General features: G+C 38.4%; 2 protein-coding genes across 22 annotated transcripts in view; one reads left to right on the top strand and one right to left on the bottom strand.

Annotated features, from left to right (window-relative positions):
* The window catches only part of LOC147551444 (uncharacterized), a 39,148-nt gene that overhangs the window by 21,352 nt on the left and 879 nt on the right, over nucleotides 1-16,917 (top strand). For 2 of the 21 annotated variants that reach the window (XR_015236878.1, XR_015236876.1), the window contains exons 1-7: nucleotides 11,167-11,588; nucleotides 11,738-12,160; nucleotides 12,855-13,243; nucleotides 13,346-13,745; nucleotides 13,828-14,435; nucleotides 16,123-16,182; nucleotides 16,344-16,502. Coding sequence is in view for 9 of the 21 variants with exons in the window: in XM_086665845.1 (XP_086521971.1) it covers nucleotides 9,444-9,817; nucleotides 10,230-10,641; nucleotides 10,736-11,410 (1,461 nt within the window). In the remaining 12 variants the exon portion in view is untranslated. Of the gene's footprint in view, nucleotides 1-9,195; nucleotides 9,818-10,229; nucleotides 10,642-10,735; nucleotides 12,542-12,854; nucleotides 13,244-13,345; nucleotides 13,746-13,827; nucleotides 14,506-16,122; nucleotides 16,183-16,343; nucleotides 16,503-16,917 lie in introns of those variants that run through there. The other 19 variants (XR_015236879.1, XR_015236877.1, XR_015236874.1 and 16 more) reach the window with 18 other exon arrangements.
* LOC147551447 (uncharacterized) lies at nucleotides 4,485-6,142 on the bottom strand. The gene is made up of 3 exons (XM_086665854.1): nucleotides 5,787-6,142; nucleotides 5,048-5,459; nucleotides 4,485-4,961 (listed from the first exon to the last, which is right to left on the bottom strand). Exons 1-3 carry the CDS (start codon nucleotides 6,122-6,124, stop codon nucleotides 4,581-4,583), a joined length of 1,131 nt encoding a protein of 376 aa, XP_086521980.1. The 5' UTR covers nucleotides 6,125-6,142; the 3' UTR covers nucleotides 4,485-4,580.

Here is a 16,917-nt window from a genome sequence, read left to right on the forward strand (position 1 = left end):
GATCAAAATACAGCATGGTTAGCAGACACAGGAGCAAGCAGTCATATGACTCATAGTGCTTCTATATTAAAATCAATTCAGACCTATAAAGGGACAGAGGCTGTCATGGTAGGTAGTGGCAAATTTCTTCCTATTACTGACACTGGGTCTTCTGATTTATCTACTGCCACTCATTCTTTTGAACTAAACAAGGTGCTGTGTGTTCCAAATCTCAAAAGGAACCTCTTATCTGTGTCAAAGTTTACAAGAGATAACTCATGCTCAATTGAGTTTCTACCTTGGGGCTATACTATAAAAGATTTATGCACAAAGAAGATATTGGCTGAGGGTCCTATGAAACAAAATCTATATCCCATAGAGGTTCATAACAAGATATTGAAAGATAGGATTATCTCAGCTCATATGGCTCTCACTGCAGTTCAATATGACATATGGCATGCAAGATTGGGTCATTCCCATAATGGTATTATTACTCAACTACACAATGAACAGAAGATAGCATTATCAACAACTCATGAGAAGACTTTGTGCAAGTCTTGTGCCTTAGGCAAGAGCAAATGTCTGCCATTTGAGGAGTCTACTACTACCACTAATACTCCCCTATACTTGGTCCACTGTGACATATGGGGACCAGCTCCTGTTTCAACCCCAAATGGAGCAAAGTATTATATTCTCTTTCTAGATGATTTCAGCAAGTTTAGTTGGATATATGCTATGAAAGCTAGATCTGACAGCACAAAATGTTTTATTCATTTCAAGGCAGCAGCTGAGAATCTATTAAAAGAAAAGATAGTATATTTTCAATCTGATGGGGCTCCAGAATTGAAACATGGAGAATTCAGAAAATTTTTGGACACAAATGGCATAATATTCAGGTGTTCTTGTCCATATACTCCACAACAGAATGGCAAGGCAGAAAGAAAGCACAGACATATCACAGAATTAGGTAACACTATGTCTTTTCATTGTCATTTACCAAAATTTCTTTGGTTTGATGCTTTCAATACTGCAGCTTATATCATAAATAGAATACCCACAAAGACTCTTCAAGGTATTTCTCCTTATGAGTCACTATTCCATGTGCCTCCTGATTATACTCAATTTAGGATTTTTGGATGTGCCTGTTTTCCCAATTTAGGTATACTAAGACAAGATAAACTCAGTCCAAAGAGTATCTCTTGTGTTTTTCTTGGTTATAGCAATGAACATAAGGGTTATAGATGTTATGATCCTTCTACCAAGAGACTTTATATATCTAGGCATGTAGTTTTTGATGAGCATAGTTTTCCATTCATGCTCATCTCTCAAACCCAGCCTAGTAGTGATCAGCAAACATCACCACACATATCATTACCTTTTCCCTCTATGTTTCCTATCCAGTCTTCTACTGAATTAGGGACACCTAGTATTTCTACTAGTTCACCAGCCAATTCAGTACCTAGAACACAATCTTCAAGTGAGATGGGCATTTCTAATCCTAGAACTAGTACACCAGCATCTCAGCTTGGTTTGGTTCCTATCCAACAGCCTAGACAGGTCACTACTAGAGGGATGAATGGTATAATCAAAAGTAAAAATCTTCCTTCTGATTTTGTGGCACATTTTACATCACCTCACAATATCAATGTTGCATATTTGTCTATTCTACAACTACCCACTGAGCCAACTACTTACAAAGAGGCAGCCAAACACATTGAATGGACAAAAGCTATGCAAGATGAATACCAAGCTCTTTTGGACAATAAGACTTGGTCACTAGTACCATATCATCAAAGTATGAATGTTCTAGGCTGCAAGTGGGTTTTTAAACTCAAACAAAAGAGTGATGGTACAATAGAAAGATATAAAGCCAGACTTGTGGCTAAAGGTTTTCATCAACAAGAAGGAGTTGATTATGCAGAAACTTTCAGCCCAGTGGTCAAATCAAACACCATTAGAATAGTACTCACTATTGCAGTTACTAAATCATGGCACATCAAGCAGTTAGATGTCTCAAATGCTTTCCTTCATGGAACTCTTGATGAAGATGTTTTTATGGTCCAACCATCTGGTTTTATTCAGTCTGGAAAGGAATCTTATGTGTGTCATTTACACAAAGCCCTATATGGGCTAAAGCAAGCACCAAGAGCATGGTTCAACAAATTTGCTCACTTTCTATACACTTATGGTTTTCACAAGAGCAAAACAGATCACTCCATGTTTGTATATCATTCAAGTGCAGGCAACATGATCTTATTATTATATGTGGATGATATCATCCTAACAGGAAGCTCTGACTCCCAAATATCTTGTCTCATCAAGGAGTTGAGTTTGGTTTTCAAAATGAAGGATTTGGGGTCATTAGCTTACTTTCTGGGCATTGAGGTAACTAATTCCTCACAACAAGGGTCTATCATTCTCACACAGAACAAATATGCACTTCAACTACTTCAAAAAGCAGACTTATTGAATTCAAAACCATCAAGACTACCAGTATCAGATGGTAAAAGGATCTCACTTACAGATGGGGAAGAGCTACCAAGTCCAACAGAATACAGAAGTCTAGTGGGGGCTTTACAATACCTCACTTTGACTCGTCCTGATCTTTCTTTTGCAGTGAATTATGCCGCTCAGTTCATGCACAAACCAACAAATACTCATTTAGTATTGGTCAAGAAGATCTTGCGATATGTAAAAGGGACTTTGGGTTCGGGTCTGTTGATTTCTCCTACTGACTTAACAACATTAACAGCCTATTCAGACTCGGATTGGGCTGGTTGCCCTGATTCTCGTAAGTCAACAGGGGGCTATTGTGTGTTCTTGGGTAAAACCCTAATTTCTTGGTGCTCGAAAAAGCAAGCAACAGTAGCCAAATCCTCAACGGAAGCAGAATATAAAGCTTTATCAAACACTGCTACAGAAATGGTTTGGATTACGTACCTCATGGATGAACTTGGTTGTTCATTGAAGAAACCTTTGCTTCTCTACTGTGATAACATTAGTGCGAAATATTTGGCCTCAAATCCGATATTTCATGCTAGAACGAAGCATATAGAGGTCGATTTTCACTATGTCAGAGATCTAGTTTCGAATGGAACTTTGGTGATTCACCATCTCTCAACGAAGGAGCAACTCGCTGATATTTTTACCAAGGGGGTTTCTTTTGATCTCTTCTCTTATTTTCGAAGCAAACTCATGCTTCATCGCAGCTCCTCACCATGAGTTTGAGGGGGGCTGTGAATCTAGGGTTTTCGCAGAGAAAGAGAGAGAGGTCGAAATGAGGAATTAGGGCAAATCTTTGCCTTTTATATCTAGGTCATGTTCTGACCAAGACTTAGTCAAGAAGACCAATGTCAAGTCAAGCTAAGAAGACCAATGCCAAGTCAAGCTAAGAAGACCAATGTCAAGTCAAGCCAAGAAGACCAATAGTCAAGTCAAGATGCTCTCTGGTCAAACCGAGTCAAGGAAGTCTTCTGACTAAGTCAACCTGCAACAAGAATAACTAACTTTAGTTAGTTACAACTAAAATCTGTTTTAGTTAACTAACTACTTTTCTAATCTTTCTTTCTCTTCTTCTTTAGTTTCTCATTAGTATAAATAAACTTGTAATAAACCTAAATGATCATTGATTGAAAAATAAAATAGAGTTCTTAGAATTTCTTACAAAGTTCAGAACAAACAACTAATGGAAATGATCCAAGAACTAGAAATCTAGAAGCAGCACACGGTCATCTCAAAGAAGAGATATCAAATTTGATTCTTCATCGAGACAGTTTGGATACTAGAACCAGTCGAACTAAACCCAAATTGGGTTATGGGTACCAGAGAAATCCTCTTGATTCTGTTTTATCTCAGCAGAGATTAGGAAGGAGAAAAGGAGGCGAAGAACACGAAGCAACGACCGCCATTTCCGTCAGGAGATGGGGGTCGAATTCTAGCTCACCATTTAGAGGAAATGGCCCAGCTCCTCCTCCTATGACTTTTATTGATAAGTAGTACTTGAATATATTAGAATATATGGGTCAATCTATTTATAAAAGACCCAAACTGCAGTAAAAATCAGAATACACTTGGAAAGTTGAAAGGAATTGAATGAGACAAGGAAACATAAAAAAAACACATAGTTGCATTGATTTAGATACTTCGAAGCACACAACAAAAGCAACTAGTACGAAAAAAAAGAAGATAAATGTCATTGCCTATTTGTTCAGCAGTAGTCAAATCTCCCCACTAGATTTCGCAATTGACGGCGTCTTTCCCGATCGGATTCATATAAAGTACTGTGAGAATAGTCCCACATGAGAGAAGAGGTATCTAGCAATCAAGAATATAATGTCTAGGTCCTCTCCACTCATTGTCAATTGGTTTTGAGTTGGATGACCACAAACTTAACAAGTACCACTACTACTACTGTTACTACTCATTGCTGACAATAGTTGTGTTGCTAACATTTGAAGAAGAGTACAAAGAATCAGAGGCTTCATTTCCAAACCTCTTACTTTCTTCTGCTTTCCATATCTCTCGCTTTTTGTTTGAAATTGGATATCTTATGCGTACCCGCCAAGTCATTTTCTTGATCATGATTTAAGGAAGGCGTCACATTATTGGTGGTCCGGGCTATCTGGTTGACTTCCTCTCCATGACCATGATATCCTCTTGTTATGAATCCAAGCCTCTGTCTTCGAATTTATGATATTACGGATCCCAAACTTCCCACCATCCTCATCAACAGAAACATCCAAGAGTTTTCCCCTGGACTTTTCCTGAATGATAGTGTTAGAAGTTACAGTAGGGGGAGGAGTGGCTAAATCTCCTCTAAGTATGCTAGCTCCACTTGAAATAGCATTGTCCCTGTGTATTGAGAGGACATCTTTTAAGAGACCTTGATTATAGAAATGACTCTCTATACTCCTGCCCTCGCATTGGACAGTGTCCTCGGTGGCACTCGCTTTTGCACGGACTTTGTTTGTCACTCTAGAGGCCTGTACATACAAGAAATATATTGGAAGCTAAATAAACTATATATAAAAGATTTTTCTTCAGTGAACAAGAAAGTATTTAGACTAACCATATCCAATATTTTGGAGGTCATAACTTGCAAAGGTTGTAAAGAATGAAAAGGAGGTTTTGTTGTCGGATCGCTTTGAAGCGGAGTAGCACTTCGATAGGATTCAAATGGTAAATCTTTAGAAGATGGGTAAAGCATTCTGTGAAACGGTTGTGCCTCGCATGATGCGGAAACAACCCCTACCAAACTACCATTATCATCGTAGAATGGAGCACTCGTTGCAACCGCTAGAAAAATTTCACCGCGCTTGTTCCTTACAGGGAATTGCCCGTTCCAGTTTTTCCCCAAGGTTATCAGCTCTATTAACTTATAAGCATCACTGGAGTCGTTGGGACTCACTACAAGCTCGACAAGATTCTGACCGATCGCTTCAGTTGCAGAATAACCATAAAGTTTCTCCGCCGCTCGATTCCTGTAACAATGAGTAATTCAAAAGGAAATCAATGGAGAACTTTATACACATTTATTATTATCATTTTGATCTTACTTTGTAGGACTAAGGTGGTACTTGGTTTTATCATAAGTCAGACCTGAAATCTGGCTCGAGATCTGAATTGACTCTACTCAAATTTTAAGAATGTTTGTTTAGTCTGACTCGACTGACTGGCTGATTCTTGTCCGTAAGAACCTTAACTGAAGTTACCATGGTGAATCTGACTTAGACAACTCACATTCACAGATTCACAGAAACCCTATCAGTAAAATGAACTGCGCAATATATAATAATGAGAAAACTTACCAATAAGTTATCCCACCGCTGAACTCAAAGATGAGAATAGCTTGACCCATGGATCCCAAGATATTCATGTACTGCTTATCACTAAAATTACTCAATAATGGCGGATCTGGTTTACTTCTTCTTTTAGGGATTGTGGGTTTGCACCAACAAATCTCTCCACCTCCTTTGATCCTCTCTAATCTCTGATGAGATGAAACAGAGTAAGAATTTCTCTGGTACCCATAACTCAATCTGGGTTCAATTTGATTAGTTCGGGAACCCGAACAATCAGTCTGATGAATCAATCTGGAAATTTCGTCTTTGAGATAAGCTTGTCCTATTTCTAATTCATGGATCATTTTCAATAGTTGTTCTTCTTCTAGTAACATGCCCATCTCTTTAGTGACAGAAATTCGAAAGAACTGTTTATGAATTCTGAACCAGAGATGACGACATGAACTCCAACACCAACATGTAAGATATATATATATATATAAATATATATATATATATTTATATATATATATATATAGAGAGAGAGAGAGAGAGAGAGAGAGAGAGAGAGATCTGTGTGTTCTGAATTTGCTCTGTTTTTTCCATGGTAATCTATCCTTGTTTATTTTTCTTTCACAAATTTGGGACGGCATTTTGCCGCCGTTTGTTCCTTGAAGTTGTCACGGTCTCTATGGTTGTCAAATTGTGTAACATGGACTATGTACATAAATGCACACGCTCACAGGTACATGCATAGTTCATAAATGCCAACCATTATGAACCTCCCATAATTCCTCTCTTACTTGGGCCTCTCACAAAACTAGGCAACTATACACCTATAATTCCTCACCAGAGCCTGAACTGAGAATTTGAAGGTCCGATGTCAAACTTTATATGAGACCATTTTGTATGGTAACGTAAAGTAAAAAAAAAATACTTTATATACCAATAAATAAAAGGTCAAAGTTATTCAACAATATAGATATTTAAATTTTTTATGAAACTAAACTCGTTGCACGAAGTCTCTAGATGATCGCTTCAATTATTTTCCAAGTTTCCTTCATATGCAAGCAGTATTGCAACTAAGTAGGAAGATTCTTAGTAATAATAGTCAAATTAAATTCTATTTCACGAATTTATGCTCGTAAGAAATCATCTCTGAACAATTTTTCTTTGAAATCACCTAATACGTATTGTTATTTTATTCTTAATAACTAATGGAAAAGTTAAGAAGTTACAATTTAAAAATTAATTATAATGTTATAAAAATAATTACAGAATTATTAATCTTGATATCTTTCTTCTTTTGAGTAATAAAAATATATATTACTTTATCCCAAAGTTCAAATATTTCTAGAAATCTATGAAGATATAACAAACAAAAAATAATGATATAACCTTCGATATTTTATTCTTAAAATTACAATCTACCAATTTTATTAAATTAAAGTTAGTTTGAGATAGTTTTAACTTCAAATAAGAATTAGAGCAAATTATAAATCCGTAGAATTTTGATTTGTACTAGTTAAAAACAAGTTAAAAAGAAGGAAGTTGTGAAGGTCAAACTTGCAACCTATGAATCATGAATCAAACACACCACCGTTGGGCCATATACACGGTTTGTTTATTCTTTCAATTGGTTGGTTAAAATTTGATGTCCTAGTTAAGTTGAAATGGACCCGTTTGAGGTGGGGGCCAGGACGAATGCATTGATTTGTACTAGTTAAAAACAAGTTAAAAAAGAAGAAAGATGTGAAGGTCAAACTTGCGACTTATGAATCATGAATCAAACACACCACAGTTAGGCCATATACACGGTTTGTTTATTCTTTCAATTGGTTGGTTAAAATTCGATGTACTAGTTAAGTTGAAATGGGCCCGTTTGAGGTGGGGGCCCAGGGCGGATGCCTTGCCCCCCCCCCCCCCCCCCCCATCCCTCCCTCAAACACGGCCTTGTTCCCATCTTACTTTGGTCTCTAAGCTCATTAGCAACAACTTATAGAACGAACTAGTTAGATGAAACTACTTGCTATAATATCAAAACCATTACTTTATAGGAACAAGAGCAGGACACTCTTCGGTGGTCCCTCACAAAATAGATAGTTATACTGTTCGCTCGATGTACCGCCACCTTTGTGAGACACAAACTACCTTGCAACACATCGAAACAAATTGGCGCTTTATCTGGAACATAAAATTCACTGTTATGGTTCAATTATTCCTTTGGAAATGTTGTATGGATAGTCTTCCAGTCAAAAATAGAATTGGCAAATTTATTGACAATATTTTTAAATGTACTTATTGTTATAATATTGAAACGGTTGAAGAAAAATATGGTTTTACTTTTCAATACATACTGACTATATTATCATTGTGAAGGATTAGATTGTATCCTGGAACGAAAATTTCAGCATAAAGAAGCAAAACCAAACTAGTTTGTATGTTCAAATGTTCTCGTTCATCTGGAAAGACAAATGTGAAAACGGTTTGAAAAAACTAGACGTCTCTACTATGCAGGTCATCCTACGAATTAGAGCCTTCCCGACTCTGAAGGAGCCCACTAAATCTGCCACAGTTGCTCCGAATGGTCTTTCATGGAATCTGGCGACTCATCCCTATAGAAAAATCAACATTGATGCGCCCTTTACGCGTATGATGGACCTAGCAGGAATTAGTTATATAGTCTATGACTCCCAAACTTGCTTCAGAGTGCTCCTCACAAACACAACCCAAGGCAGGATTTCAGAAAAATGTGAATGCAAAGTCATCCTTCGGGGTGTGGATCAAAAAATCGAGCCCCACATCGAAAGTGACAACAAAAGCCTGGTCGACCATCTCTGCAACTCGCAATCCACCATCCTTTGCCAATCTCAAAGCCACATCAGACGAACCATCTCAAACTTCAAAGGCATCTGCTTCACTCATACCATGCGGGATGAAAACTTGCAGGCGAACATATTAGCTAAATGGGGTCACATGCATAATTGTAATCGTATATGAACCTCGTTTTCCCACGTCATAGTTTTTTTGGGATTGAAATCTCAACATTTGTTGGGTCCGCTTCAGACTATTATAATCTCACGGTCGACCCAGAAAAGAAGTTCCATTTTACACCAACCGATGCCCCCCATTACCGGACTCGACCGTTTATCGTCGATTAATAGTCCAACGCCTCTATCACGACCACACGACCGGATATCATCTTTGCTATAAATAATTCAAGTCAATTAATGCAGACTCCGAGTTCCACTCTTCTTGATGTTGCTCATCGCGTTCTTCACACCCTAAAAAAAATGACATTTTTCTCTTTACCGCCAGCTCTCTTCACATTTCCTGCTATAGCGACTCTGACTGAGTTGGTTGCCCGACGACCAGCGGCTCTACCTCAGGGTACATAACAATGCTTGAATGACCCACAACACCACCATCACCATGTAAGATGGAGTGGGGCAGTCGGCCATGCAACCCAGTCGAGAATAAACACCTACACGAAACTCCTCCCCATGATGGTTATCCAACACGTATGTTTGTTTATCTCGCTATATTTCTCTCTCTCCATCTCTCAAGAACTCTAGACATTCACACACAGTTATCTCCTACATGTTGAAGTTCATTTCGCTTTGTCATTTCTGATTCAGAATTCATAAACAGTTCTTTGGGTATAATTTTCTCTCACTAAAAAAGATGGGTATGTTACCAGAAGAAGAACAACTATTGAAAATGATCCATGAATTAGAAATAGGTCAAGCTAATCTCAAAGAAGAAATTTCCAGATTGATTCATCAGACCGATTGTTCGGGTTCCCGAACTAATCAAATTGAACCCAGATTGAGTTATGGGTACCAGAGAAATTCTTACTCTGTTTCATCTCATCAGAGATTAGAAAGGACCGAAGGAGGTGAAGAGATTAGTTGGTGTAAACCCACAATCCCTAAAAGAAGAAGTAAACCAGATCCGCCATTATTGAGTAATTTTAGTAATAAGCAGTACATGAATATCTTGGGATCCATGGGTCAAGCTATTCTGATCTTTGAGCTCAGTGGTCGGATAACTTATTGGTAAGTTTTATCATTATTATATTTGCTTTTTCGCAGTTGATATTACTGATATGGGTACTTGTTTTTCTTGGTGAATTTGGGTGTGTTCTTCATTTTTAGCAGATGATTTATTCTCTCTCTTATGGATGATTTGAGAGTTTTGGTGAACTGGGACTTTAGAGTTAGGGTTCCAATGAATTTTTGTCTGACTTTTGCTCCGGAGAATGTGAGTAGTCATAATATGAGTTGTCTTAGTCAGGTGCATGATGGTTGGTGATTTCAGATAAGGTTCTTATAGACAAGAATCAGACTAAACAAACATTCTGAAATTAGGATCGAGTTAATTCAGATTTCAAGCCAGATTCCAGATCTGACTTAGGGATAAAAACAAGTAGTATGAGATTCTCTGTTGATTTCTTACTCATTGTTACAGGAATCGAGCGGCTGAGAAACTTTATGGTTATTCTGCAACTGAAGCGATCGGTCAGAATCTTGTCGAGCTTCTTGTAAATCCCAGTGACTCTGGTGATGCCTATAAGGTAATAGAGCTGACAACCTCGGGGAAGAACTGGAGTGGGCAATTTCCTCTCAAGAACAAGCACGGGGAGAATTTTCTAGTCGTCGCAACGAGTGCCCCATTCTATGATGATAATGGTAGTTTGGTAGGGACGGTTTCCTTAACATGCGACGCACAACCATTTCAGAGTATGCTATTCCCATCTTCTAAACATTTACCACTGGAATCCTATCCAAGCGCTAGTGCGCTTCAAACCGATCCGACAACAAAACCTCCTTCTCATTCTTCACAACCCTTGCAAGTTATGACCTCCAAAATATCGGATATGGTTAGTCTAAATTTTGAAACATTTTTTTGTTCATTGAAGAAAAATCTTGCATACATAGTTCATGTAGCTTCCATTATGTTTGTTGTATGTACAGGCATCTAGAATTACCAACAAAGTCCGAGCAAAACTAAGGGCCACTGACAACACCGCAGAATGTGAGGACTGGAGTATAGATGACCATTTTTATAATGAAGGCGCCTTAAAATATGTTCTCTTAGTACATAGGGACAATGCTATTTCAAGTGGAGCTAGCATGCTTAGAGGAGATCTAGCCACTCCTCCCCCTAACGTAACTTCTAAAACAACCATTCAGGAAAAGTCCACGGGGAAACTCTTAGATGTTTCTGGTGATGAGGATGGTGGGAAGTTTGGGATCCGTAATATCATAAATTCGAATGCAGAGGCTTGGATTAATAAGAAGGGGATATCATGGTCATGGAAAGGAAGTCGACGAGATAGGCCAATTACAAAGACCACCAATAATGTGACGCCTTCCTTGAATCATGATCAAGAAAATGACTTGGCGGGTAGGCATAACATTTCCATTTCCAAGGGAAAGTCAGAGATTTGCAAAGCAGAAAGTAGGAGGTTTGGAAATGAAGCCTCTGATTCCTTGTATTCTTCTTCAGACGTCAGCAGCACAACTAGTATGAGCAGTACCAGTAGTATCAGTACCAGTCGTAGTAATAGTAGTATTGCTTTATATGATACCGATGAGGAAAAACGCCTTCAATTACAAAATCCAGTGGGAAGACTTGAATATTGGTGAACAAAAAGGGCAAGGTCACATACTTGCATCTTTTTCTTTTTTATCGTAAGCTTTCGTTGTGTGCTTCTAAGTATCCAGATCAATGCAACTCTCTGTTGTTTTATGTTTCCTTCTATCACTCAAAACGGATTTCCTGCGAATTCCAATCTTTTGAAGTTTTAGATTATATACAGAACAGGTATTACTGCATTTCAATTTGTTTCAACTTTCAACTTTAAAGTGTATTCTGATTTCAAGTGCAGTTTGGGCCTGATATTAGTATATTTTAATATTCTTCTCAACTCCTGAAGTGTATTCTGATTTTTAGTTTCTGATTTATGATCTCAGGTTCATGTATATCATGGTCAATGGCGTGGGTCGGTAATGTTACTTCGCTCCTGAAGCTTCACTTGTAGGGAGTTAATAACCTAATCTATAGCTATAATACTAACAATTCTTGTATAGCATTACTTTTAAGAAGCATGACATTTCTTCTCCTCCCAAAGTTTAAGGACCGTGAAAGTTCATGAACCCAAGTTACCTTTGGCCATGGAGTTGTGATTCCACAGGCTTGACCTTCACATAAGTGCATCCCTTCTCTAGCAAAATTGTTGGAGTATGCTTCGTGGGTGAAGAAGTTTAGATGCCCATGCAACTTCGGGCCTAAGAATGAGCAGGGGAAGGATTCTAAAGCTAAGATAGGAAAATGTTATTTCACTAAACTATCCTCAGACACCCTGGAGCATCTGGAGAGGCTTGAGAAGCAACTAGGTGTGATTTTTTCGATCTTTTAAGTTATGATATCAAAATGGGATTTGTTTGTACCACCTTCTTCAAGTTTATGTTTAACATGGCTGGGGACACTTGTCTAAAGCATGTACAGTGTTTTTCTTTTCTCATTTTCTGAATCAAATGGACTCGAAATCAACCCCAATTAGCCATCTAGACGAGTCAGTAAAAAACAAACGAACAGAGATCTTACTCAAGTCAATTAAGAGTGTGAGTCAGATTTCAGATTTGACTTAGGAAAAAAACAAACGCTGTCGTAGCATTTCTTTTTTGTAGTAAATGCTGTGGATTTTATACTACCGTCTTACCCTCATTATTACTATTTGTTTTTGGTATAAGATTCAGAGTGACTAATTTGCCTAACTTACTTCAAACATCGGGAATGCCTTTTTCATTATAAAAGTAGTACTACTCCAATAAAGAGTACCAGACTAGAGCGTCACTATTTTCTCAAGGAATTTATGACTCCTTATTTTAAGACAGAGTAACTGATTGCCGCCATAATATTTATGAAAGAAACGACTAAGAACATGGAAATAATACATGACAGATTCAGTGTACCAGTTTCTTCTTCTTACCTCTTTCTTTCTTATTGTCAATTTAACACCATTATTAATCTCCCTCTCTCATGTTCAAACTTCAATTTTTTGATGGTATGATTTTCTCTCTCTAAAAGATGGGCAGCTTACCAGCAGAACAACAACTGACGGAAATGATCCAAGAACTAGAAGCAGCACATACTCATCTCAAAGAAGAAATATCAAGTTTGATTCTTCATCGCGACAGTTTGGGTGCTAAAGCCAGAAGAATTGAATCCAAATTGGGTTATGGGTACCAGAGAAATCCTGATTCTGTTTTATTTTATCAGAGATTAGGAAGGAGAAAAGGAGGCGAAGAACAGGATTCTATTCCGGTCAGGAGAAGAGGGCCGAATTCTAGCTCATCATTTAGAGGAAGTGGACCAGATCCTCCTATGAGTTTTATTGATAAGCAGTACTTGAATATATTGGAAGCCATGGGTCAATCTATTCATATCTTTGATCCCACTGGTTTAATACTTTACTGGTTAGATAATCTTTTCTAGATTTATAGTTTGAATGAACTTTGAGATCTTGTGTTTTAAGCTTCTTGTTTATATGCTTATGGAATACCCACCCATTGTTACAGGAATCGATCGGCTGAGCGAGTCTATGGGTACTCTGCAACAGATGCGCTTGATCAGAATATTTTCGAGCTTCTTGTGGATCCCAGTGATTTTGGTGAAGCTCATAACATCATAGAGAGGATAACCATGGGATATAAATGGAGTGGGCAGTTCCCCATCAGGAACAAGCAAGGGATATTATATCCAGTCGCAGCAACGAGTACACCATTCTGTGATGATAATGGTAGTTTCGTAGGGATTCTCTGTGTATCATGTGAGGCAGAGCCCTTTCGAGAAATGCAATTTCCGTCTTGCAAAAATTATCCATTTGAATCTTGTCAAAACTCTAATCAGCCTCAAACCGATACATCAAACCCTCACCTTCAACCTCTACAAGTTGTAGCCTCCAAAATATCGAATTTGGTAAGTCCAAATTTCAAAAAATTCTCGAAAATGATTGGATATGTAGTTCGATTAGTTTCTTATTTGTTTATTGCATGTGTAGGCCTCTAGAATGAGCAACAAAGTCCGTGCAAAATTGAGGACCAGTGACGATGCTGCACAATATGAAGACTTGAGTATAGATGGACATGGTTATGATCAAGCTGTTTTGCCGGGAGATGTGTATTCCGTGCATAGGGAAAAGAATGATAACTCGAGTGGAGCTATCACACTTAGAGGAGATAAAGCATCGTCTCTCTTTGGTGTAACTTCTAGCACTTTCTTTTGGGAGAACTCCCCAGGCAAACCTTTTAATGGTGACGAGGGTGGAGGGAAGTTTGGGATCCATAATATTATAACTTCAAGGGCAAAGGCTTGGATAAACAAGAACGGGATATCCCATCCATAGAAGTTCGGAATATAATATCATTTACAGAATGACCCTGAGAAACATGACATTTTCTCTCCTTCAAAAGTAATTGCCTAGTAGGACCGAACATAGAAGCCTACACAGTTTCATCGCTTAAGAAGGATAAGTCCAGTACTCAACCATGAAGCCTATCCTAATTAAACTCTCCAAATGGATCATGAAGGTTCGGCGTTGAGGCCCTAGATGCACGCACAACATTTTGTTCTCTAATTTTGTTTTTCATGCTCCTTGCCAGCAAAGTGGTACTCCATCCTATTATTCTTGTATTTTAATTATCTAAGAGGAGTTATTTGTGAAATATATTGGTGTTTGTGTAACGCCCCAAGCCTTAGCAGTTGCCGATATTGTCCCCGCTTTAACCACCTCACACAGGTACGGGGTTTTGTCCTTGGCGAAGGCACCACAAGCCTACCCAAAAGGCCTCGGTACTTATTAAGCTTGAGTTTACACATATAGCCCAGTCTCTGGACACTCTTGTGAGCAATGTGGGACTATTACAATCCCCCACCCTCAGCGAAGAGCCGTCCTCGGCTCTGATACCACTTTGTAACGCCCCAAGCCTTAACAGTTGCCGATATTGTCCCCGCTTTAACCACCTCACACAGGTACGGGGTTTTGTCCTTGGCGAAGGCACCACAAGCCTACCCAAAAGGCCTCGGTACTTACTAAGCTTGAACTTACACATATAGCCCAGTCTCTGGACACTCTTGTGAGCAATGTGGGACTATTACAATTTGCCTATTGCTGTCATATAGTATCTCTTCCACTACACAAACGTAAGCTTGTTTTTAATTATAGTTTTTTTATGAGGGTACTTATGAAGGGGTTATATATATGTCATCCCACTGCACTACTTTTTGTGGGGGCAGTAACTTCACCTCAGTATATGTCCATTGCCGCAGAGTTCCGTCCATGGTTCATTCTCCACTTCTTCTGAAAATGTTAACTACTATTGGTACTGGTCTTACGACTGTTTATTGCAGTTGAAGCGTGTTTCAGTTGCTTCAACGTAACACTCCTACATTAGATTATTCTCTGACTGTAGCTTGTGACATCCCGGAATTTGTATTGCTTAGTGATACTCTGCCCCAGAGAAAAATACTGAACTAGTTTCCTTATGGTGCATATACTTTTCCATTTCGAAAATCAATAGTGTTATAATAGCACACAAAAGTTGCTATTTTGATGGGGTTTTTTTCCCCTATTTGCCTCTTCTATTAATGTTGTTGTTGAAAATGTCTTCAATATGAGCCAGTCTAACCCAATTTACGACCCAAAAAACCATTATAAGGCCCCCAAAACCGTTGGTCTGACCCGTTTACTTATGTTTGCGTAATCTTGAGAGGTTGTTATCAATGTAAAGGGGTTATCCTGAAGCCAGTTCTGGGGAGAGAGTTATAGGCGGCTGAGTCTGGGGTTTAGTGAGCTACAAATACTAAAACCACTGAGTAATTCCTGTAATCTTGTTATTCATTCATAGTGAAAATCATCAAGTCATTGTTTTCTGTGGAGTAGGTATCACAAACCGAACCACGTAAATCTCTTGTGTTTGTGTACTCCCATTATTGTTTTTCTTGTATGCCTGTTCTTCGTCATAACAGTTGCACCACTCTATTTTCCCATGTATTTCTATTTGGAGTGAAACTGTGACGCTTCCACATAGCTTGCCGGATAAAGAGTATCCGAGTATCTTGGACTCATATGAATGCAGGAGGTATGAATCATCTTTATCATTTCAACCCGCCTATCAGTTGTCGTAATTTGAGGTAATCAAATCTGTTGGTTCACAAAAGTTGGGTTACACAAGGACATTCTGCCATAACGCTTTTGCCATCCTACTTCTACTCCTCTTCGATGCACATTATAAATTGAGCTAAATGCGAACATCATATATCCACCATGTCTTTATGTTCTTCTTGTGGTGATCAGATTGGCAACTTTGGCTTCTCACGTATCAAAGTGCAAACATCAAAGACTGGATGAAAAACGGTATATATCGTTGCAGAGCTTGCACCGTGACTCTTCTCCTGCTATGTTTGCCATCTTTTGTAGATGTGATGCGTGTGTATATACATTCTTATGCGTATTTGCATCATGATTTACTTCCGTCTCCACAATTCCTTATTTCATATCTTTTTCTGCTTTTGCAGACACAATTGATGACTCCAGAGGCTCTATTTAATGAGCCCTCGGATGAGAAGTAGGTTCAGTTGCTCTCTTACTCCGATTGGATTCTTGTGACGCAGTCATCCTATGGAGTGAAAGATTGCCACGCAGCAGATCCATCGGAAAACCTCAACCGGATACAGGTAACTTCTTATTCTTACAGTCAATAAACAGGACAGGCTTAAAGTACAAAATAAATAGATCTAATTAGTAATCACCTTACCAGCAAGAGTAGAAAACGCTTTCTGCTTACAAGCACCAGCTGCAACTTTCCTAAGTTCTAATGATTGTTATGATGCTTAAACAATGTCCATACAGGATCCCGTTACTAATCGACAGTAGAATATGCAGATTAGGTTGGTAGTAGTTTTTGCCGTAGTAGGTCCCAAAATGGATTTTTTAACACAGTGAATAGCTTGTCCTGATTTATGCCTAAATAAGCTCATAGAAAAAATCAACCAGTAGAATGCCACAGGACAGTGAACGAAAACACTCAGCGACATTTAAAAGATCTGTAGTGAATGATTTGAGAGTTGAAAATAGTTGGCGTTTGCTTTG

This window comes from Eschscholzia californica, unplaced genomic scaffold (assembly GCF_041429995.1).
Source record: "Eschscholzia californica isolate CP2 unplaced genomic scaffold, dmEscCali1.0.p SCAF_3, whole genome shotgun sequence".
Taxonomy (NCBI): Eukaryota; Viridiplantae; Streptophyta; class Magnoliopsida; order Ranunculales; family Papaveraceae; genus Eschscholzia; species Eschscholzia californica.